This window comes from Tiliqua scincoides, chromosome 2 (genome assembly GCF_035046505.1).
Source record: "Tiliqua scincoides isolate rTilSci1 chromosome 2, rTilSci1.hap2, whole genome shotgun sequence".
NCBI classification, from domain to species: Eukaryota; Metazoa; Chordata; class Lepidosauria; order Squamata; family Scincidae; genus Tiliqua; species Tiliqua scincoides.
The window spans coordinates 267,991,744-268,015,568 of NC_089822.1; the positions used below are offsets into that span (position 1 = coordinate 267,991,744).

The 23,825-nt window shown below is 47.9% G+C and overlaps 1 protein-coding gene and 1 long non-coding RNA gene across 2 annotated transcripts in view; one reads left to right on the plus strand and one right to left on the minus strand.

Annotated features, from left to right (window-relative positions):
* Window positions 1-2,446: 2,446 nt before the first annotated feature.
* LOC136640524 (uncharacterized) overlaps window positions 2,447-23,825 on the plus strand; it is an 89,018-nt gene continuing 67,639 nt past the window's right edge. The window contains 4 exon segments of the mRNA XM_066615682.1: window positions 2,447-2,508; window positions 3,683-3,821; window positions 9,228-11,321; window positions 12,346-12,359. Of these exon segments, the coding sequence (XP_066471779.1) occupies window positions 9,290-11,321; window positions 12,346-12,359 (2,046 nt within the window). The 5' untranslated portion in view covers window positions 2,447-2,508; window positions 3,683-3,821; window positions 9,228-9,289.
* On the minus strand, window positions 15,125-22,855 carry LOC136640541 (uncharacterized). The gene is made up of 3 exons (XR_010793799.1): window positions 17,091-22,855; window positions 15,692-15,811; window positions 15,125-15,615 (listed from the first exon to the last, which is right to left on the minus strand). It is a non-coding gene; the product is annotated as an uncharacterized lncRNA (long non-coding RNA).

Genomic DNA, 23,825 nt, shown 5'->3' on the forward strand with positions numbered 1-23,825 from the left:
ACTCAGCGAAGCCCCAGACCCCCTTCGACCCCTCTGGGCTGCAGACAGAGGGGCTGAAACCCGCAGGAGGGGGGAAGCAGAGGGGGCGGTGCAGGGGGGCTTCCCCACTCGCTTCACCCCCCCATTCGCCCCTCTAGCAGTGCGGAGTCGCTCCTATTAACCCCCACAGTGCCGGGCAGACAGGAGGGCGGTCTCCTGCACAGTGGTGTGTTGAAGGTGTTCGACATGGTCCCTCACCAAAGGCTGCTGAGAAAACTCCACAGTCAGGGAATTACAGGACAGGTCCTCTCATGGACTGAGAACTGGTTGAGGTCCAGGAAGCAGAGAGTGGGTGTCAATGGGCAATTTTCACAATGGAGAGAGGTGAAAAGCGGTGTGCCCCAAGGATCTGTCCTGGGACCAGTGCTCTTCAACCTCTTCATAAATGACCTGGAGGCAGGGCTAAGCAGTGAGGTGGCCAAGTTTGCAGAGGACACCAAACTTTTCTGAGTGGTGAAGACCAGAAGAGATTGTGAAGAGCTCCTGAAGGATCTCTCCAAACTGGGAGACTGGGCAGCAAAATGGCAGATGAGTTTCAATGCAAGTCAGTGTAAAGTCCTGCACATTGGGGCAAAAAATCAAAACTTTACATATAGGCTGATGGGTTCTGAGCTGTCTGATCTTAGGGTGGTGGTGGACGACTCAATGGAAGTTTCGACCCAATGTGTGGCGGCAGTGAAGAAGGCCAATTCTGTGCTTGGGATCATTAGAAAAGGTATTGAGAAAGACAGCTAATATAATGCCGTTGTATAAATTGATGGTAAGGCCACACCTGGAGTATTGCGTCCAGTTCTGGTCACCGCATCTCAGAAAGGATATAGTGGAAATGGAAAAAGTACAAAAGATGCGACTAAGATGCTTTCTGGGCTGGGGCACCTTCCTTATGAGGAAAGGCTATGGTATGATCTGTGACATGTTTTGGCCTTTTCTATCCCTTTTCCAATCATCTGGAGAAGCCCCAGTCTTTGGAAGTGGGACCAGGTTGACTGGGGCCTTTTACAGGAAAAGGTTTGGGACAGGGCAAGCTGCAGAATGGCAAACAAATGAGGCTGGACCTCAATGTGCAAAATGAAGTGGAAGGGAAGCTTGGGGATGAGAATGCTCTGGGCTCCTGGCCAAGTCTGCTTGCTAATCTTGCTTCCTCCAGCAGACTGACCATTAGCAGTGGTCCTTGCAGGGCTTCCTGCAAGAAGGAAGAGGCAGAGGCACCCAAGCAGTTTGGAACGCGGCCCTGACACTGTTTCACTGCCTGTCAGGGTGACAAATGTGATGGTACATTTTGCTGGTTCATCAGTGGCGTAGCTGGAGGGGGAGCAAAGCCCTACATTTGGCAAGGAGCCCCAGCCCCTCTCCTTCAGAGCCATTCCAGGTGGAGGGCAGCAAAATGGAGGTGGCCTTCTGGGAGTGTCCGCGAGAGGACTTCTGGGCTTTTGCCTCTGTTCAGCTCCCCCCGCCCGGAATGGCTCCAGAGGGGAGGGGGCTGCTTGCACACTGCGCTGAGGCTCCTGCAAAACCCAGGGTTCTGCACCCCCTCTAGCTACGCCACTGGGGCTGAGGAGGGGCGATGCCCTTTCACTACAGCAGGGAGGTCATTTCACAAGCACCGACTTGTGCTCAGGGATCTGACAAGTGCCAGTCCTTTTGCACACTCAGGAAGGATCCTTTTCAACCTGTGGCGCCTCCGACATCAGCCCTGCCGAGTCCAGCTTCCTGCATCTCAGTGGCCCACCGAGTGCTTCAGGGACCGCACGAGAGGACTAGATGCCACCCGTGTCCGGTGCCTCCCCGCTGCATGTGGCCGAACCCCTTCTGGCCTGGGGGGCCCTAAGGTGTCTCCCCCACCCCACCCTGTAGTCTTTGCTTCCATCCCTCTGACACGTGGCCACTTCCACCGTCCAGATCGACGCCCCCCCAGGACAGGTCCGAAGGCAGCAGGCGGGGGGGGGGCAGCTGCAGTTCGCCTTCTCAGCCCCTCCCCTGGCCGGCCTTGGAGTCTGTTCCCCCAAAACCAGCACTCCCCCCTTTCCACTCAGCTCAGCCCCACCACTGCTGACCACAGAGGGGCTGAAGACCCGCACGAGGTGGTGGAGGAGGCAGAGCGGGGCGGCGCAGGAGGGCTTTCCCACTCGCTCCCCCCCCCCCATTTGCGCCTCTAGCAGTGCGGCGTCGCTACTGTTAAGCCTCGCGGGCCGGGCAGCCTCCTGCACAGTGGCGTAGCCGGGGGGGGCGAAGCACCAAGTCCTGCAGGGAGCCCCCTCGGAGCCAGTCCGGGCCAGGGGCGCGCTGGACCTGCTTGTGCTGCTCTCGCTCTCTGCTGCGCGGCACTGCGAGGGTTAAGCGGAGCCACTGGGGGCGGAGTGGGGCAGCCCCTTCCTCCTCCGCACTTTCGCCTCCCGCATCCGGAAAGCCTGCAGCCTCCCCGGAGCTTCCGGAGCTGGCGGCCCGTCGGGGGTCCGGGAGGAGTCCCAGGTCTGCGGTGGGTCGAGGGAATCTGGGGGGGATGCCAGGCTCCAGGGCTGTGCTCCGGGATGGGCTGTCTCCGTGGGGCGGGGGCTGCGGGGGCCCCTGGAGAAGGCAGGCGCGAAGGGGCGAGGCGGGCCCCTCGGCAGGGAAAGGGGGCCAAGAGCAGCAGGAGCACGTGGGGGGAGTCGCGAGGACCCCCCAGGCAAGACCCTCCAGTAGGGGGAACAAGCGGCTCCCAACCAGTCCAGGAGCCCAAGATGGAGATCCGCGAGATGCCCCAGGCGGGGTGAAGGAGCATCTCTCCCACCCCCAGCCGGCCCCACTTGCAGCACCCCCAGCCTGGCGGGCGGGGCTGGCAGAGGCAGCGGGGAGCATCTGGGCAGTGCTGGAGGGCCGCGAAGAGCTCCCCCCAGGACTCCAGGGGAGCAGGCAGGGCTGCCTGGAGACTCCTTCCAGCCGCTGGGACCAGCAGTGAGGCCATCCCAGTTGGGGAGTCAGGAGCCCTCCCATCCAAAGCCTGGACCTCTTCCCTTTCCAGAGATCCACCAGGGAGAAAGAAAGAGCGAAACATGGATGTGGAGCTGATGGGAATCCTTCCAGCATCTGGGATTGGTCCAGGGAGCAGAGAGTCCATTAAGGAGCTGAGCCCCAGAAGGAGGCAGTGAGGAGGACAAGGGAAGAGCTCCAAGTGTATGTCCTGCAGAGAGTGACCTCCCTGAGTAGCCTGGAAACATCTGCAACTTTGCAAAGCTTTGAGCAGAGAGGGGTGGAAAGAAGCCCCCAGGTGGGGAGGGAGGCCCAGGCTTACAGCCCAGCCAGTGGAGGGGAAGGGGAGGGGCCGAGAAGGCACACTGCAAAAATCCCCCCTCCCCCACTGCTAATTGCATGCTGAACTCTTGGTCTGCTCTTGGGTGCCTTTGTTTCGATGGTGAGGGGTTTTTGATACGGGGAGCGGAAAGGCTGGAACAGAGAGGGCCAGAAGGGGCCTTCATCTCTGAAATCAATGCCAAAAATAGCAGGATGAGGTAGAGACACTGGAGGACAGGATTTTAGACCTAAAACGGAGGGGTCGGGTACTTTTTGACTTTGGTGTATGTTTACTTCATGTTGCATCTTCAGTTTATATATTTAAAATTGTGTTTTATTTCTTTAACTGTCAGCATTTTGCTGGTTTCAACAGAGGCTGAGGCAAGAAAAATCATAAGAAAATCCGCTGGACTTTGCAGCTGAGAAGGATCTTTCCAGCACCCCTGCCTGAGTCGAAAGACCCAGAGATTTTGTTGGAAGGTTGGTGCTCTCAGAAGAAGGAATTGAGGAAGGTGAGTAGGGGGAGCCCCTCAGTGACTGAGCAGGGAAGACCCAGCCCCAGTGTCTGCTCTGCAGAGAGGAGCCACCTTACCCAGCCTGCATGTAAACAGCCACGTCTTCCAAGGTGTGTGTCTCAGTGTCTCCCCTTTCCAGAGGTGCAGAGATAACTGGGCTTCTACCTCAGGCTGAAGTATTAGTGCCGGGCAACAGGACGTCACCTGGAATGGTTAAGAACATAAGAACATAAGAACAGCCCCACTGGGTCAGGCCATAGGCCCATCTAGTCCAGCTTCCTGTATCTCACAGCGGCCCACCAAATGCCCCAGGGAGCACACCAGATAACAAGAGACCTCATCCTGGTGCCCTCCCCTACATCTGGCATTCTGACTTAACCCATTCCTAAAATCAGGAGGTTGCGCATACACATCATGGCTTGTACCCCATAATGGATTTTTCCTCCAGAAACTTGTCCAATCCCCTTTTAAAGGCGTCTAGGCTAGACGCCAGCACCACATCCTGTGGCAAGGAGTTCCACAGACCAACCACGCGCTGAGTAAAGAAATATTTTCTTTTGTCTGTCCTAACCCGCCCAACACTCAATTTTAGTGGATGTCCCCTGGTTCTGGTATTATGTGAGAGTGTAAAGAGCATCTCCCTATCCACTCTGTCCATCCCCTGCATAATTTTGTATGTCTCAATCATGTCCCCCCTCAAGCGTCTCTTTTCTAGGCTGAAGAGGCCCAAACGCCGTAGCCTTTCCTCATAAGGAAGGTGCCCCAGCCCCGTAATCATCTTAGTCGCTCTCTTTTGCACCTTTTCCATTTCCACTATGTCTTTTTTGAGATGCGGCGACCAGAACTGGACACAATACTCCAGGTGTGGCCTTACCATAGATTTGTACAACGGCATTATAATACTAGCCGTTTTGTTCTCAATACCCTTCCTAATGATCCCAAGCATAGAATTGGCCTTCTTCACTGCCACCGCACATTGGGTCGACACTTTCATCGACCTGTCCACCACCACCCCAAGATCTCTCTCCTGATCTGTCACAGACAGCTCAGAACCCATCAGCCTATATCTAAAGTTTTGATTTTTTGCCCCAATGTGCATGACTTTACACTTACTGACATTGAAGCGCATCTGCCATTTTGCTGCCCATTCTGCCAGTCTGGAGAGATCCTTCTGGAGCTCCTCACAATCACTTCTGGTCTTTACCACTCGGAAAAGTTTGGTGTCATCTGCAAACTTAGCCACTTCACTGCTCAACCCTGTCTCCAGGTCATTTATGAAGAGGTTGAAAAGCACCGGTCCCAGGACAGATCCTTGGGGCACACCGCTTTTCACCTCTCTCCATTGTGAAAATTGCCCATTGACACCCACTCTCTGCTTCCTGGCCTCCAACCAGTTCTCAATCCATGAGAGGACCTGTCCTCTAATTCCCTGACTGTGGAGTTTTTTCAGTAGCCTTTGGTGAGGGACCGTGTCAAACGCCTTCTGAAAGTCCAGATATATAATGTCCACGGGTTCTCCCGCATCCACATGCCTGTTGACCTTTTCAAAGAATTCTATAAGGTTTGTGAGGCAAGACTTACCCTTACAGAAGCCATGCTGACTCTCCCTCAGCAAGGCCTGTTTGTCTATGTGTTTTGAGATCCTATCTTTGATGAGGCATTCCACCATCTTACCCGGTATAGATGTTAGGCTGACCGGCCTATAGTTTCCCGGGTCCCCCCTCTTTCCCTTTTTAAAAATAGGCGTGACATTTGCTATCCTCCAATCTTCTGGTACCGTGGCCGTTTTGAGGGACAAGTTGCATACCTTAGTCAAGAGATCTGCAACTTCATTCTTCAATTCCTTACAGCTCCTCTCTTAGGGACTGGGCTTTGGGGAAGAATAGCGGCAGCAGGAATGACACAGCAGGAAAGGAGACCATTAGTGGGCCTAGAAATGCCCAGGTAGGTTCTGGTTATAGATTTGGCCTTGACCTCTTTTCTCCCCTCTTCTTCCTCGGCTCATTTTTTGGTTGGGGACAAGCCTTCACTGTCCCAAAGGCAGCAGAATGTGAGATAATGCGAGATGCGGCCTGTGGAAATCAGCTCCTCTCCTTCCAGTGCAGTTGAGCTCAGCTGACTCTACATGCCATTTAAGAATGAAACTGTGCACGGGAGACCCTACAGCACAAAATAGCCATGTTTTAGCATTCACATGACGACGTAAAAGGTGCTGATAGGCCTGCGAGAGTCTAGAGTTAGGTGTTCCTCTTGTGACTTCTCCACAGAAACAACGTCCACTACCTCCATTCCAAGATTAGGTCAGGTTGCAACAGGCCAAGCAGCCATAATTGTGATTCTTCTGCACAACAGCTCATTGAGAGTAGGTCTCTGAGCAGAGTGTGATCCTGTGCATCCTTTCAAGGGGGTCAGTCAGTGCCATGGCATCCAGTGGTGTTTACTTCTGAGTACACATCTCTAGACGCTTTAGAGATTCCACTTCCCTATTGCAGTAAGAACATAAGAGGAGGCTCGCTGGATCAGGCCCAGGGCCCATCTAGTCTGGCTTCCTGCATCTCACAGCGGCCCACCAGATTTCTCAGGGAGCACACAAGATACTTGCATCTTGTTGGAACTCCCCTGCATCTGGCATTCTGTTTACCCTCACACCTCCCCACAAAGATAACAAACTGCACTAGGTTTGTTAACTAAAGTTAACTTGTCCAACTTTAAACACAGTGACCAGTTTTTAACCCATGGAACTTTCTGAACATACCTTCCCTCCCTTGCCGGTCTGGGGTAGACAGGAGAACTGCCATCCACAGCCATTTCAGCTGACAGAAAAAAATTCCTACCCGACCTTCATAATGAGCAACCAACTAATCTCAGACTGTGCCTACCCATCATAACTTGTAACCTGTGATGGGGTTTTCCTCCAGAAATCTGTCCAGTCCCCTTTTAAATGCATCTAGGCCAGATGCCATCAGCATGTTATGTGGCAAGAAGTTCCACAGACTAATAACGTGTTGGGTAAATAAATATTTTCTTATGTTTGTTCTAACTCTCCCAACACTTTAGTGGATGTCCCTGGTTCTGGTGTTGGGTGAGAGGGAAAACAGCGTCTCTCTATCCACGCTATTCATCCTGTGCTTAATTTTGTATGTCTTAATCATGTCCCCCAACCCTTGCATCCGGCATTCTGTTTACCCTCACATCTCTCATGCATCACATGCATGTCTACTCATACGTACGTCTCATTAGAGTCAGTGGAGCTAACGACTAGGGAAGTGTGGACAGCATTGTGCTGTTAATTCCTTAGTCAGGAGGGGCTGTCCAGGCAGCAGTATCTGCCCGAGGTCCTCTGCCATGAAGACAGATGCAAAGAATTCATTCAATTTCTCTGCCATCTCTAAGTCTCCTTTTATCTCCCCTTTCCCTCCCTCACCATCCAGAGGGCCAACCACTTCTCTGGCGGGTTTCCTGCTTCTAACATCTTTGAAGAAACTTTTATTATATCCCTTAATGCTGCTGGCCGTGTGTTCCTCATAGTTTCTCTTGGCCTCCCGTAACACCTTCTTACATTTCTTTTGCCACAGTTTATGTTCTTTTTTCTTCTCCTCATTAGGGCAAGACTTCCATTTACGGAAGGGCTTCCTTGCCCTTTAAAGCCTCTCTAAGTTGGCTTAGCATGTGGGCACCTCCTTGACTGAGTGGAGCCCTTCTTCCTTTGTGGTATACACTGCACCTGGGACCCTATTTCTGATGTTTTAAGCAGCCTCCATGCACTCTGGAGAGATTGGACCCTCTTTACCTTCCCTTTCAACTTCTTCCTAATCAGCCTCCTCATTTGAGGGAAATCTGCTCATCAGAATTCAAGGGTTTTTGTGTCAGATTTGCTTGGCACTCTTCCCCCAACATGCATATTGAAACAGATCGCAGCATGGTCACTGTTCCCCAATGGTTCAGCAACATTTACATCTCTAACCAGGCCCTGAGTACTGCACAATATTAAATCCAGAGTCACCTGTCCTCTGGTGGGCTCCATGACCAGCTGCTCTAAGGCACAGTCATTTAGCATGTTAAGAAATTTGGTCTCTCTTTCATGACCAGAACATGAATTCACCTGGTGGATATGAGGAAATTTGAAGTCCTCCATTATTACAACCCTGTCCCTCCTTGATAGCTCCCTGATCTGTTTCCTCATTTCAAGGTCCCCTTCTGGTTTCTGGTCCAGAGGACAATTACACGCCCCCACTTCTTTCTGAAACCTTTATTGGCATATCAAACGATTAATAATTGTACTTTACAATTGACATGACAATTTGCATAACACTCAACAATTTAAACAAAATACTAGAATTATTTAAATTCTAACTAAGGATCTCAGATAAATAACCAGCAACAGCTGTAGTTAAGGAATCACAAACATCACTCATAAATTTGGAGAGAATAATACCAGAGGGAATAAGGTCAAAAGGGATCCAAGGATCAAGGTAATGATTCCGAATATCAAAGTGTGCTGGGCAAAGAAAGAGTATATGAAACAAAAAATCAGGAGTCTCATGACAAAAGAGACAGAGCCTTTTCTCCAGTGGAATGTTTAAAAAATGACCAGAATGAACTGCCGAGGGGAAAATGTTGAGGGGAGCTAACATAAAAGCTCGTCTATGTAACGGATTGGTTAATGTATAAAAATAAATAGATGCATGATTAAAGGATGGGGCCAAACCAAGGGAAAGAGGGGAACAAACAGAATTGAGACTATTACTTAGATAATTGAATTCAAATGCTAAGAGCTTGTCTTTTATCAATGAATATGCTCTTGAAAGACTCATATCTGCCAGGGACTCTAATGAGAGGTCGAGAGAAGCAAGTTTATTTTCTATCAACCGAAACCAAGAAAAAAAATAAGAATCTCTTAACAAATCATATAATAAGGAACCGGAATGAGAATTTAAAAACAGTTTAAGCCAATATTTAAAAGTAAGTAACCAGGCTGTAGTTGTTGGAAGATGGATACCTAATTCTAGGATAATTGTGGTAACACGAATTAAATTTGGAATCCCTAGAATTCTACGAAAAAAAGATGCTGCGATTTGATCAATATCCATATTAATAACTTTAATCCAAATTGGGGCACCATAAAACAAATGAGAAAGAATTTTGGACTGAAAGATCTGGATAGCAGCAGGAACATACTGGTTACCTTCATTATAAAAATTTTTTAAAATTGCTTTAAGTTGGGGAGAAACACGCCCCCACTATTATCCCACTTGGGCTTGCTAGTTTAACCCACAGAAATTCTATGTTGGGGGCAGACCCGCCTTCCATCTCAGCTCTGCTAGATTCTACCCCTTCTTTGACATAAATGGCCACCCCTCCTCAACACGTCCACTGCTAATCAGGATTCCCTCTCCAATCCAGGAACTGGTGGACAAGTCAATGAGGATCTGAGGGAGCCTTGTGGGAAGTCATCGGATATTACCATGCTTGAAGTACAGGAAGAAACTTCTAGAAATCAAGATGGATCAGGGAGGGAGGAGGGAAGACAGACCCCTGCCTGGAGGAGAAAACTTGTTGTTTGTCTCCGTAAACTCCCGATCGAAGAGGAACATTCCAAAGTAAGGAGAAGTGATATGTGTCCTTTGCATGAGGAAACTACCAGCACAAGCACACATCTTACTTTCCATGAAAGGAGCCACACAAGGGAGAGAACTGCGCATCAGGAAAGATCAAGGAAGCAGGAGGGAAACCAGACACAGAAAGGGAGAAATAAATCTGGTGCTTGTCAGGGTGGCAATTTGAACATCCTCCCAGTCAGTCCACAGAAAGAAACTGAAAAGAGGAAGAAAAAATGCCCTCAGTGTGGAAAAATCTTCAACAGGAAATGGAACCTTACAAGACATCAAAGAATCCACACAGGTGAGAAACCATACACATGTTTGGAGTGTGAAAAGAGTTTCAGTGCAAGTGGAGATCTCACTAAGCATCAAATAACCCATACAGGGAAGAAGCCATATACATGCTTGGAGTGTGGAAAGTGTTTTAGTTATCAAATAAGCCTCACTAACCATCAAAGAATCCACACAGGTGAGAAACCATATCAATGCTTGGAGTGTGGAATGAGCTTCAGTGTAAGCTCAAGCCTGACTTCACATCTAAGATCCCACACAGGGGAGAAGCCATATAAATGCTTGGAGTGTGGAAAGTGTTTTAGAGAGCAAACAAGCCTCACTATGCATCAAAGAACCCACACAGGTGAGAAGCCATATACATGCTTGGAGTGTGGAAAGTGTTTTAGACAGCAAGGAAGCCTCACTAAGCATCGAAGAACCCACACAGGTGAGAAACCATATCAATGCTTGGAGTGTGGAATGTGCTTCAGTCAAAGCTCACACCTGGCTGTGCATCAAAGAACCCACACAGGGGAGAAACCATATAAATGTTTGGATTGTGAAAGGAGCTTTAGTGCAAGTGGAGACCTCACTAGGCATCGAAGAACCCACACAGGTGAGAAGCCATATACATGCTTGGAGTGTGGAAAGTGTTTTAGTTATCAAGCAAGCCTCACTAACCATCAAAGAATCCACACAGCTGAGAAACCATATCAATGCTTGGAGTGTGGAAAGTTTTTTAGTTATCAAGCAAGCCTCACTAACCATCAAAGAATCCACACAGCTGAGAAACCATATAAATGCTTTGAGTGTGGAAAGTGTTTTAGTTATCAAGCAAGCCTGACTAAACATCAAAGAATCCACACAGGTGAGAAACCATATAGATGCTTGGAGTGTGGAAAGTGTTTTACTCAGCAAGCAAGCCTGACTAAACATCAAAGAATCCACACAGGTGAGAAACCATATCAATGCTTGGAGTGTGGAATGAGCTTCAGTCTAAGCTCAAGCCTGACTGTGCATCGAAGAACCCATTCAGGTGAGAAACCATATAAATGTTTGGAGTGTGGAAAGAGCTTTAGTGCAAGTGGAGTCCTCACTAAGCATCAAACAACCCATACAGGGAAGAAGCCATATACATGCTTGGAGTGTGGAAAGAGTTTTAGTTGTCAAGCAAACCTCACTAAACATCAAAGAATCCACACAGGTGAGAAACCATATAAATGCTTGGAGTGTGGAAAGTGTTTTACTCAGCAAGCAAGCCTGACTGAACATCAAAGAATCCACACAGGTGAGAAACCATATAGATGCTTGGAGTGTGGAAAGTGTTTTACTCACCAAGCAAGCCTGACTAACCATCAAAGAATCCACACAGGTGAGAAACCATATCAATGCTTGGAGTGTGGAATGAGCTTCAGTCTAAGCTCAAGCCTGACTGTGCATCGAAGAACCCACACAGGTGAGAAACCATATCAATGTTTGGAGTGTGGAAAGAGCTTTAGTGCAAGTGGAGTCCTCACTAAGCATCAAAGAACCCATACAGGGGAGAAGCCATATATATGCTTGGAGTGTCGAAAAAGCTTCAGTACAAATAGATACCTCACTATACATCAAAGAATCCACACAGGTGAAAAACAATATTAATGTTTGGAGTGCAGAAAGAGCTTCAGTGTGAACTCAAGCCTGACTTTGCAGCAAAGAACCCACAAAGACTTTGCTGTGTGTATCTGGCATTGACTGATTAATTGGTTGCCTGATTTGGTTCTCTGCCCTGGAGAAGAGGAGGAGGGGGGGAGGCTTCCCCTTTCCCTTTTTTATTGATGTGAGAAGAAGCCTTGGAGGAGATTTGCTGAGCCTGCTATGGATATATGAGAATATAATTACAATTTCATAACTTTAAATTTCGGTGGATTACAAATCAACCATCCCTGAATATAGTTTCTGTTTTGGCGCATTCATTGCTTGCTTTGGAGTTTTGTTTTCTTGCTGGATGTTTTGCATTTCTTTGGATTTGATAATGAATGGAATGTGGCTGGCATGGCAATAGGAATGTAAACAGTAGAAATAAGCATAGAGCACTAGGAACATCTAGTGCAGAGGTGTCCAAACTTTTTTTTTTGGTGGTTCTGGAACAGCGTCTAGTGTGGCTGAAAAGGCCGATTCGATTTATTACGTTTAGCACCTGAAACGTAAACAGCATGTTTCTGATCTGTCTGTAAGTTAAACTACAGGAAAAAAAGAATTGTTGTCTGGTTTAAATTTCAAGCGGTTGGCTAAAATTGGCCACATGCTGCAAATGTTCTTAGCACACAGAACATTTTGATAAGACTGTGCAAGCAAGACAACAGGCCTTTGTTCTCCAAAGAAGAAGAAAAAATGTTTGTTATTTTAAAATTGGTCTTTTTTTTAACACACTCAGTATCATTGCTTCAAGCTCAGAGACCTTATATATATGCATGTAGGTAAAGTTTTATAAAGTTTTTTCAGCATTTTAGCCCAGTTTTGGTGAGCTCAACAAGTGTAACATATAACATTATCTGAAGTAAGTCTTAGTGGTCTAACTGCATTAAAGGGTTTAAGAAGATATAACAAAGCCATTTCCAGTTCACATCAAAGCCATTTCCAGTTCACATCAAAGGTCAGGTTCCCAGAGAAAAAGCATAAGGTAGCAATTTTTTTTTTAGCTGAGCCCCCAAACTTTTTTCAACGACAAGTAAGTTGCATTTCAAGGGCTACAAATGAAGGCGAAAAGAAAGTCATGAAGATAGTTATGAGATGAGGTCAGTTTTGAGCAAAATTAAAATTGCAGTACCACCTACTGACTGCTCAAAATCTGTAAATTGTATATGATGCATGTATGGGATTGCCTACTTTGAACAACTGGTGATTTGTAACCCACCAATCTCATGTCTGGAACTATCCCCAGCCAATGAGAATATGTCTCAAAGACGGAACCCACATTGTAATAAAAGAGAGCTGGAGAGGGCGCTCTGGGCTTCTCGTCTTCTCACTTCTGACTCTCACACACACTCTCAATGCTTGGACATGAATCCCTTGAGACGTTGATGGATTTACTATAAAGGCCTGGATTGATCACCACTCTTGCCTACTGAGTTTGCTTTTGAACCCTGCAACATCTGGGGATACCTTGCAACACTCATTCATTTTTTTAACCCAAATTACCTTTTGCTCTGTCAGCTTTTTAGAACTTTCTCATGGTATTCGGTTATCTCCTTTCTAACTGTTTCCAAATCGAGTATCTTCAAGAAAAACTCCATTTCACTTGCCAAACGGACCTACCAAACCTTTCTGTATAACAATGTTGCAAACCTATGCGTGTTCTCATACTTCTCCCATCTTCATGACATTCCTTTCCCCGCTTCTGGAGCCAACTAAGAATTTTTATCTAACTTTGAAATGCAACTTACTGTGCCATTGACATAAGGCGTTTGCAGGCTCAGCTATAAAAACTGCTGTCTTTGCTTTTTCTCTGGGAAACTGATTTATGATTTTAACCTGAAATGGCTTTATTATGTCTTCTTAGACCCTTTTAATGAAGTTAGGCAACTAAAACTCCTTATAATACCTCTTACATGTTGGTTACACCTGTTAGGGACAAAACTGGTTTTAAAATATTGAAGAATAAGTAGAAATAAGCAACTAGTGATTTCCTTTGATATTTCTATGAGATTTTGTGTAATTGCTTACTTATATGCATATAAGGCTTTTTAGCTTAAGCCAATAATAATGTCCTGTGGTTTCAGATTTTTTTTTCTCTTCTGAGATGACATTCTCTCTTATCTGTTTGCTTTGCAAACAAAGGCCTGTTGTTTTTCCTGCATCCCTTATGTTTAAAACAAGTGCCTTTGTCCAAATTGTATTCTTATCAGAATGTTCTGCTCTGCTGAGAACATTCTGACATGCTGCCAATTTTGCTTGCTTGCAGTTTTCAAACCAGAGACAATTTTTTCAGTTTTCACATACAGACAGGAAAAACGGCTTTTTAAGCTTCATGTGAGCATCCCCTATTAAACTTACTGATAGCATAAATGGCTGTCATTCTATCCCTTCTATCACTTTAGGTGGAATAGGTGCTTTGAGGCTCCTAATTCTTGCCTTATTTCCAGTGGTCTTCCTTCACCTCACCCTCTTTCAAAAGTGGAGATAACTGGAGTAAATTGTGAGGTCAGAGCATGCTGAATTTCATAGCAAGAGATTGGGGAGAGCCCAGTGGTGAGAAGGGGATGGGACAACTGGCAGGAGCAAGAGTGTGTGAAAGGAGAGGCCAGTGACATTAGGAGGAAGGGCCCAGCCAAGGGGAGGGAGGAATTGGGCAAAGTCCCAAGGAAAGGAGAGGCAGCCCCAGAGAGGGGGCCTGGTTTCCACAGACCCTTGAGATCCAGCCAGCACCAGGGCAAGCCCTCCACTGCCTTTGCCCCCCAGTCCATGGTTCTAGTCGGCTCCTGCAGTGGAACAAGCGGGCTGGACCTCAAGACACTGTGTCCAGCCACTCCTGGTGGGCAGAAGCGGAGCCTTCTCTTGAAAGACCAGAGCCTCTAATTCTGGAGCCAGCCAAAGTGACGTAATCCTGAGGGGGACCTTCTCCAGGGAGGCCCTGCCATTATTTGGGTGAGGTTAGTTGTCCAGCTCTGGCCTTTTCTGGCCCAACAGACTCCAAGGAGGGCAGTGACAAGACAAGTCCTTCCAACTTGCCAGGTTGATCCTTGTAACAAGCTCCCCATCTCTGGCAGAATCGGAGGCTGGGAGGGAGGAACAGCTAAGCTTGGAAAGCAGAAAGACAAGGGCATGAGTGGGCATTTGGAGAAGGGAACAGGAGATATGGGGCAGGGTGCACCAACCCTGAGCTGGGGTGAGATAGATAAGCTGGCTGAGGGATCCATCTGCAGCCCTCCCCAGGTGTACCCCTGTGACAAAGGCAAGTACTGCCGTGAGGTTGAGAGGAATGTATGACCCCTTCCTACCTTGAGCTCCGAGGCCCCTTTTGGGGAAGAAGAACCCACCCTGCGGAGCACAGATGAAATGGTGGGCCTCATCACCTGCATACTGTCAGGGCTTCCCCCAGTGGCTGGTGGTTGATGGGGCCTGGGGAAGATGCAGCGTCACAACCAGGCCTTCCCTGTTGGTTCTGGGCTTCCCAGAGGCAGTGGGGGGACAGGACGGGACACTGCATGTCACAAGGATTAGGCTTTGAGCTGGAAGAGGAAACTTTTCCTGTACCTGTTTTAACTTCATCCTGGAGTAAACTTGGATCCTGTGGGGCTGAGCTGTCTGACCAAGGAGAGAGAGAGAGAGATCCTCCTAGCTGCTCAAGCCTGGTGTAGAGTCTTTTGTGGCCACTGCTCTGGCCTGGTGATGCTGTTGCAAGGTTCCAAAAGCAAACTCAGTAGGCAAGAGGTGATAATTTCCAAGCGTTTATTCCATTCCTGTCAACCAGCGTCTCAAGGGATTCCTTTCCAAGCATGGAGAGTGAATGTGAGAGTCAGAACTTTTCTCCAGTCTGAATCCCTCTCTTTTATTACAATTTGAGTTCCCTCTTTGAGACACGTACATTTCTCATTGGCTGGGGATAGGTTTAGACATTTGATTGGTGAGTTTCAAGTCACCAGTTTTTCAAATTAGGCAATTTCATACATTTAACATATACAATTTAAAGAGTTGAACTGTAACAATTTTGCTCAAAACTGACCATTTGGCCTTATCTCTCAATATATGAATGGACTTTGTTGCAAAAGCTATCTGTGTTCCATCTTGTCTGACGTCAGTGTTTCTGTTCTCTGGTTCCTGCCGTTTCACCCCAAAGAACATCAGTCGGCCAGGCTCATCTTAGTCACTGTGAGGCACAGCAGAGATGTTCAGGGTGCAGGTTCCAGCCCCACACGCCCCACTTCTGTGGCGCAATCCTGACAGTGAGAAACAGGAAGAAGAGCAGCTCGTGTCTTTCCAGCCCACTCACCAAAAGGGGAAAGGCACCCTTACCTGGAGAGGCCTCAGTCCCACAATCCTCCTCCATGACTGCCCTGTGAGGAGGCTGTTGGCCTGGACCCAGCAGAGCCCCCTCCTCTTCTGCGAAGCACACAGCCACCTCCTCTGAGGACCCTGGGAGGAGAAAACAAAACATGTGTCCTCACAAATAACGTCCCAGCTTCCAGCGGAAGATCCTCCTGCTCCGCTGCCCTCAGTCTGAAAAGCGACATTCGGGTGGAGCCTGTGGATAGTTCCCTGCAGCGTGTTTGGGAAAGCAGAGCAGCTGGCTGCCTGTGAGGTGTTTGGCCACCTCAGTCCCCTTGGTTGCCTGCATCCCTCCTTCCCTCTTTTCTTTCTTTACCAGGACAGAAGCCACCCCATACAAAGCACCGAGTGCTGAAGGGGAACATCAGTCCTCCCCCAGGCAGCTGGAATGGAAACTCCAGAGCAGCCCCATCTCTGTGGCCAGAGTTCGGACATGCACGCGTTTGCTCCGTCTTGGGACAGCAGGATCCATCCGCCTGCTGTGCAGTGACCCCCCCTTCTGGCCCCCCTTCCTGGCCCTTTGCCAGGAGGGGCAGCTGGGCCACGGGGTCAAAGGGGAGAGGGCCTGTGAGGCCTGCCAGAAGGAAGAGGCACCCAAGCAGTTGCTGGCACGTTCTCTCCTCTCCCGGATCTGCCCCTTACCTGAGCAGGCTATGGAGTTGCTGATCCTGCTTCATGCAGGAGGAGACTGTCTGGGACGTGGCCCCCATGCACAGCCTGCCAGGGAGACCAGCCTGATGGTGGGGACACTGACACTTCTCAGTGGTGTAGCAGGAGGGGGTGCAAAGCCCCAGATTTGGCAGGGAGACTCCCCCTCCCCTTCAGAGCCATTCCAGGTGGGGGGAGCAAAATGGAGGTGTAGGCCTTCTGGGGAGGACTTCTGGGCATTGGCCTCCATTTTGCTCCCCCTCCTGGAATGGCTCCACTGGGGGGGGCTGCTTGCACGCTGCGATGAGGCTCCCTGCAAGACTTAGTGCTCTGCACCCCCTCGAGCTACGCCCCCGGGGCTGAGGAGGGGCGATGCCCTCTGGCTGCTCCATGAGGTTGAGCCCGAATGAACACACACATGCGGTTCTTTGGATTTTGGAGAGGCAATCAAACAGGCGACAGGAGAATTCAAAGAACTTCTTAACGTTTACTGTTTGCAAACGGGACCTCCACACACTTGGAGGACCCCGAAGGATTACAATCATGCAGGTTTTATAGGGAAAAATAACATACAGGCAGACGCCCAAAACAACATTCGGCATGTTATCAGTACAGGATGTTGATCTGAGGATGGCAATTCAATACACATCAGCAGTTTGTTTACAGAGATATCCCTTAGAGGGGCTCTGGCACTCTGACTCATCCCTTTTACCCTAACCTTTTTATCCTCCTTTGTTGATTGCCCTTGTCTAGGACCTTTCTGTTCACCCTTGGAGGCGTAATATCACAGTTAACTGGTTCTCTGAGAGGGATAGCTTTTTGGTCAGGGAAGAGCCTTATGGGTGAACTGGGCATCTTGGGATATTTCCATATTGTGAGCTGGGCATATTGTTATCAGTTTTCCCCCCTGAAAACAGAAAGGAGAAAGGGGGACAGAAAAGAGGTGGAATTTTAGCAAATTAGTGAAAGTTAAGGTATGAATGGAGGGAATTTCCTTAATTACCCAGGATGCAGGTAAACTGGGCCAGCAGTGTCAGCTAAAATGCATATTAGCTCCTTGGTGCCAGAGCCTGTCTAGCAACTTTCAAGTGAAGTTTACCTAAGTTAATGCTAAATACAGGTATAATCCAAAGTTTTGGTACAAAATACAGAAGTTACTGGAATTACATTCGGGAAAGCAATCACAAACTGAAGATACAATGGAAAATAATAGAAAGAATAGGAAATAAAAATGCTACACTAAAACAACTTCATCCAAAGAAATCATACATGCTCATAACAGCTCATTATTCATCGGCCGTGAGTCCCCTCAGCAGGTCCAACTCCAACATATTCTTCAGCATCAGGTGAGCAAGGTGTTCTTCATCTTCCAGCAGCTGTCTTCTAGGCGACGTAGTGTATAATCAGTGACCTGACAAGCTTGTACCTCCCATGTTGAATCTCCATCTGTTCATCTGGAGGCATGTGGCGAGGGGCCGGTGTAACCTCTGTCTTGCCATCTCTTTCTTCAGTGAGTGTACACAGGTTGAGGAAAAGAGGTATGGTCTCCTTCGCAGCCAAGTTGCCTCCACCATTTGTCTCAGTTCAGAGGAGCACAGGTAGGAACCATCTTTAGGTCTGAACCAGCATTGGTTGGAAGTTAGGTCCACGTAGCTCTGGACTTGCTTGAGCTTGTCCAGTGGATGTGTTGGTTGGAGTTAGCTGCACTGACCCTGCTTTGGGAGCTCACTGCAGATGATAATGGTAAAGCCCTCATGATTTCTGAGTATAAAGCAGAAAAGAAAAGTTAGCAAAGCAAAACACATACTCAAGGGGTCAATGTGGTTTCTTAAGCAGTGTATTTCAGGGTACACTTTCTCTGCGTTGGAACACATTCGAGACATCTCAAAAGGAGATATTGGAAATAGAAAAAGTACAAAAGAGAGCAACTAAGGTGATTGCTGGGCTGGGGCACCTCCCCTATGAGGAAAGGCCACAGCGCCTGAGCTCCCTTAGCCCAGAAAAGAGACACCTGAGGGGGAACATGATTGAGACATACAAAATCATGCATGGGGAGGACACAGTGGACAGAGAGATGCTCTCCGTGCACTCTCACATAACACCAAAACCAGGGGACATTCACTCAAAATTGAGTGTGGGGAGAGATGAGTTAGGACAGACAAAAGAAAATATTTGTTCACTCCGTGTGTGATAGATCTGTGGAACTCCTTGCCACATGATGTGATGGCGGCATCTGGCCTGGATGCCTTCAAAAGGGGATTGGACAAGTCTCTGGAGGAAAAATCCACCACTGGCCACAAGTGATCATGTGTATGTGCACCCCCCTGATTCTAGAAATGGGCTATGTCAGATGCAAGGGATGGCACCAGGGTGCAGGTCTCTTGTGCCCCTACACTCAAACAGTTAAACACAACTAGCATAGCTATTAGCACTTGGAATAAATTAAAGGTTAAAGTTATTTTTGACCCTTGTTACCAAAACTTTTTAGTGAACTTGATCTTAGATGTTCAGGTCCTTTCTTTGTTTTCTCACCCTCCTTTGCCTAGACACTCTTGTTGATATCAAACGTTCAGATACTGCACATACTTCAGACTCTTTTAGCTGCTTTGGTCTCAAACAAAGATAAGATGCAACAATTTACTAAACATAGGAAACTTAAAACATTGTGAGAATAGCAGTTCAGGGAGTGCAATATTGGAATAGCGGCAATTTGCTAGCTTTAAACCTGCACACAGACATTGATTTACAACAATAAACAACAATAATACATATTGTGACTTCTGCCAAAACACCATGAAGGCACTCTGTACATGTATGGTTCTTCTGGAGAAGGTGACAAGCTTTGTCTCATAGCCTATTACTGTAGGAGTCCTCTTTAGATTTGAGAAAATACAATCAATTGTTTTGAGAGAGATATGTCAGTTGCTTGGCTATGACTGGTACTCCGAGTCAGTTTCTCTTAGCTCAAAGTTCCTTTGGTCAGACCACATGGCCCTTAATTCTATTTTCCCCCTCTCTCTTTTTCTTGGACTGTTCAACCTTAAAGGGCTGGTGTTGTTACAGAACTCTGTATGTGGCCTGCTTGTTGGTTGGTTTGCTGTAGGAACTAGAGAAGAGGTAATAACAGTACACAAATACAAATACAGTAGCAGGAAGACACTGTGCTGACTTTGCTTACATTCTTGTTGAGCACAGAAGGTTAGGTGTTTTAACACATTCTCCACAGAGAAAGTAAACAGGTTGTCCAGGGCTACCTCTGATTGAGTGCAATTTCTTATCATTAAGACAGAGGAAAACTGGAACACGTCATGAACTTTACATACTACAGTCAGCCAAATCTGACCTTTTTTTTTTTTTTTTTTCTTTTCTTATTCAGAACTCTTTTGATTCCCTGGGGCTGGAGAGAACCTGGGTTTTTCCTTCAAGGAGGACACAAGTTGGTCCTGCAAATACTTGCACAGTTCATTCCTCTTCTATTTTCTTTCTCTTCCCCCCCTTTTTTTTTCTTAACATATAAGTAGAATTAAGAGAATGCAAAATTTTAATTTCACCACAATACTTTTTACAATGGGGTGAAAGCTTAACATTAAGAGATTATTTGCTGAGGGACTGTAACCCTTGAAAATATCCATCATCGATGGAACAAAACATTTTGTCCAATTATCTTAGGGTTATTCTTCATGTTCCCTCCCTCTTGGATGAGGGGGGGGGGTGTTTGTGTGAAAATAAAGCACATTTGATAAGAGTACTCTTACATGTTTAAAAACAGAAAAAAAGGAACCATGGTACCAAAAATGGTAATGAGCTCAATATACAAAAATAATAAAAAATTGTTGCAACGAATATCAGGCCTATTACAGAAAGGAAGACAACAGACATATGGACTTCAGATAGACTTCACTATAAGTAGAAAAAAACAAGAACAAAGACAGACAAAGCGCTTCTTTCATACCACACACACACATCCAACAAACATATAGAACATTTTAGTATTTATATGTCTATAAGCGGAGAACATAAGTAGAATTAAAAGAATTTGTCATGACAATCTTTCCATTAGAAAAAGAAATACTTCATTAGTATTAAACCAAACTGAAATATATACAGATATAGGCATCAGGGCTTAGTTTCTGTAAAGGAAATGAGATTACGTAAATTCGTCCTCTGGAGGGCAAATGCTGTTTTCTTTGTCTTTACTTGTTGCTGAAACAAAAAAGGGTTAAAACAAAAGATAGCCATTGCAAAGTTAGGCATTTAGAGGCTTTTTCCTTGTTCCCTAGGAACAATGCTTCTTAGTTGCTGGAACACACACACAAAAAAGGGTTAAAACAAAAGATTGCTACTAGTTTGCACTCTGTGCATGCCTTGAGGCACAAAGGCTAGGAGGGTTTCTCTAGCTTTCCTTTCTCTTGGAGGGGAGGAAACAGAAAGCACAGACTTCCTGCATTTCATACCTGTGAAATCCAAAAGTTATTAAGAAGGATTAAAGGTTGTATTTAAAGAGAAACACACTTTTGGCAACTGTCTAGGTTGGTTGCAGCTGCAATTAGTCTTTTTTAGTTACCTAAATAGGTAGGAAGCAAATCATGGTTATTATTGTAGCTGGAAACTATACTTTAGGGTCTCTCTAAATCATTCTGAGCATTTTTAGCTTGTATTCTGACCCCTAGGGTCTCACTGACTCAGTTTTGCTGATCTATATAATGGGCACCTATATTGTCTTGCAGGCTGTGTTTCTTAAGCAAACATGCAGTGCAGTTTGTTCTTACGTAAGTGCATTAAAAAACACTAAGTTCAAATGAGCCTGATTCTGAGCACCCATGAACAAGACAGCGAATTGTATCTTGTCTCTCAGACAAGGGAAGACATAACACATCATATGAAATTGCCAAGCAGATAAAAGGGAGAGATGTCAGGAACACTGAGGGGAAGGGGCAGGCAAGCAGAACACTGAGTACTTTGGAGGAGAGAAGGGAGGGGGCCTTGTTGAAACTCAGGAAAGATTCAATGTCTAATGCCTTCCTGAAACTAAGGAGACCTGGTTAACAACATATGGAAATTACCTTTTGCTGAAAGGTACTGAGCTGGTCAGTAATGTGCCCATTCAGAAGGGTGGGGTTTCCCCTTCCCAGAGACTCAAAGTTACCCAATATGCATTTCAAAAGGTTTCTTCCTTCAGGCCCAGGCTCTGAGTGCCTCATCTTAATTGTCACAGGGGCTGGCCTCCTGCCTGGGAGCCTCCTGCCTGGGGTCTCAACTGGACCGGCTGCTCAAAACAGTGACTCACTCATGGCCAATCCTTCAAAACCTTGGGGTTTGCTGCCTTGACACACACACACTCATATTCTCATTCGTATCTCAGTCACACAACACTCAGTCAGGCAGAGAACCACGTGGCCTTGCTCTGAAGCCACGGAGATGGGCAAACACACACAACACAGCAAAATGTACAGTCATACAAACACAATCACCCTCCCCACTGAGGTTTCCCACTAAAACCTCCCTTCAAACTTCAGGATCCCCACCCTGGGAACCCACAGAGAATTCTCACATAAGCGCGCTGTACCTTCCCGCGGGTGAAGTTCTGTTCTCCTGGGCTCTTTCTTGCGCAGAAGGAGACAGTCAGATTCAGAGACAACCCAGCGCCAGGACACACACAAGGGGTGCGGGAGTTGACTCATTTTATCTTCTGGCGGTGTGCTGTCCCCTACAGTGACTTCGTCTCGATCCTTGCAGAGCCTTGCCTTCCAATCCCAGTCACGGCACCATAAACTGAGCCCGAATGAACACACACATGCGGTTCTTTGGATTTTGGAGAGGCAATCAAACAGGCGACAGGAGAATTCAAAGAACTTCTTAACGTTTACTGTTTGCAAACGGGACCTCCACACACTTGGAGGACCCCGAAGGATTACAATCATGCAGGTTTTATAGGGAAAAATAACATACAGGCAGACGCCCAAAACAACATTCGGCATGTTATCAGTACAGGATGTTGATCTGAGGATGGCAATTCAATACACATCAGCAGTTTGTTTACAGAGATATCCCTTAGAGGGGCTCTGGCACTCTGACTCATCCCTTTTACCCTAACCTTTTTATCCTCCTTTGTTGATTGCCCTTGTCTAGGACCTTTCTGTTCACCCTTGGAGGCGTAATATCACAGTTAACTGGTTCTCTGAGAGGGATAGCTTTTTGGTCAGGGAAGAGCCTTATGGGTGAACTGGGCATCTTGGGATATTTCCATATTGTGAGCTGGGCACATTGTTATCAAGGTCATTTACAAACATCCACCTGGTGCTCGGGGGTCTCACAAACGCCCGTTTGGGGCACACTCGTGAAGGGTCCTTCGCAGCCTGTGGCGCCCCTTCTGGGAGGGTCTGGCCTGGGGGGTCCTGAAGTGTCTCCCCCCTGCTGTCCTTGCCATTCATCCCACGTGGCCACTTCGCTGTTCCCCTACCCAGATGGACCCCCCCCCGGAAAGAAACCCACCCAGGAGCGGTTCCAAAGACAGCAGCAGGCGGGGGAGGGCAGCTGTTGGCCTTCTCAGCCCCCCCCGCTGGCCTTTGAGCCTGCTCCCCCAACACCAGCCCTCCCCTCCCCTCCCGATCTTTCCCACCCAGCGCAGCCCTCGGACCCTCCTCGGCCCCCACAGTGGCGTAGCGGGGGGGACGAAGCACAAGTCCTGCAGGGAGCCCCCTCGGAGCCAGTCCGGGCCAGCAGCGCTGCAGTGCTGTCCTGCTCTCTCTGCTGCGCGGCACTGCGAGGGTTAAGCGGAGCCACTGGCGGGGCGGAGTGGGGCAGCCCCTTCCTCCTCCTCCTCCGCCCCTTCCTCCTCCGCCTCGTGCAGCCTCTCCAGAGCGTCCCTAGCCGGGCCGTCCAGCAGGAGTCCGAGGTGAGGGGGGTTGGAGGGAATCGGGGAAGCCCCGGCGGAGGGGAGGTCAGCCCATCGGGGGAGGGAGCGTGGGGGGGCTGCGGCTGTCTTCCCCCTCCCCGCCTGCCCCCTTCGGCTCTGCTCATGGCTCTGTCTGGGGGGAGGGCTGCGAGAGACCCTGTAAAGGGCAGAAGCGAAGGGGCGAGGCGGCCCCTCAGCAGGGAAAGGGGGGCCAAGGGCACAGGAGCGCGTGGGGGCACTGAGGACCCTCCCCGTCGTGACCCACCCGGAAGGTGGGCGACTTGGGTGGGTGATCGACTAAGATGATTACGGGGCTGGGGCACCTTCCTTATGAGGAAAGGCTACGGCGTTTGGGCCTCTTCAGCCTAGAAAAGAGACGCTTGAGGGGGGACATGATTGAGACATACAAAATTATGCAGAGGATGGACAGAGTGGATAGGGAGATGCTCTTTACACTCTCACATAACACCAGAACCAGGGGACAGCCACTAAAATTGAGTGTTGGGAGAGTTGGAACAGACAAAAGAAAATATTTCTTTACTCAGTGTGTGGTTGGTC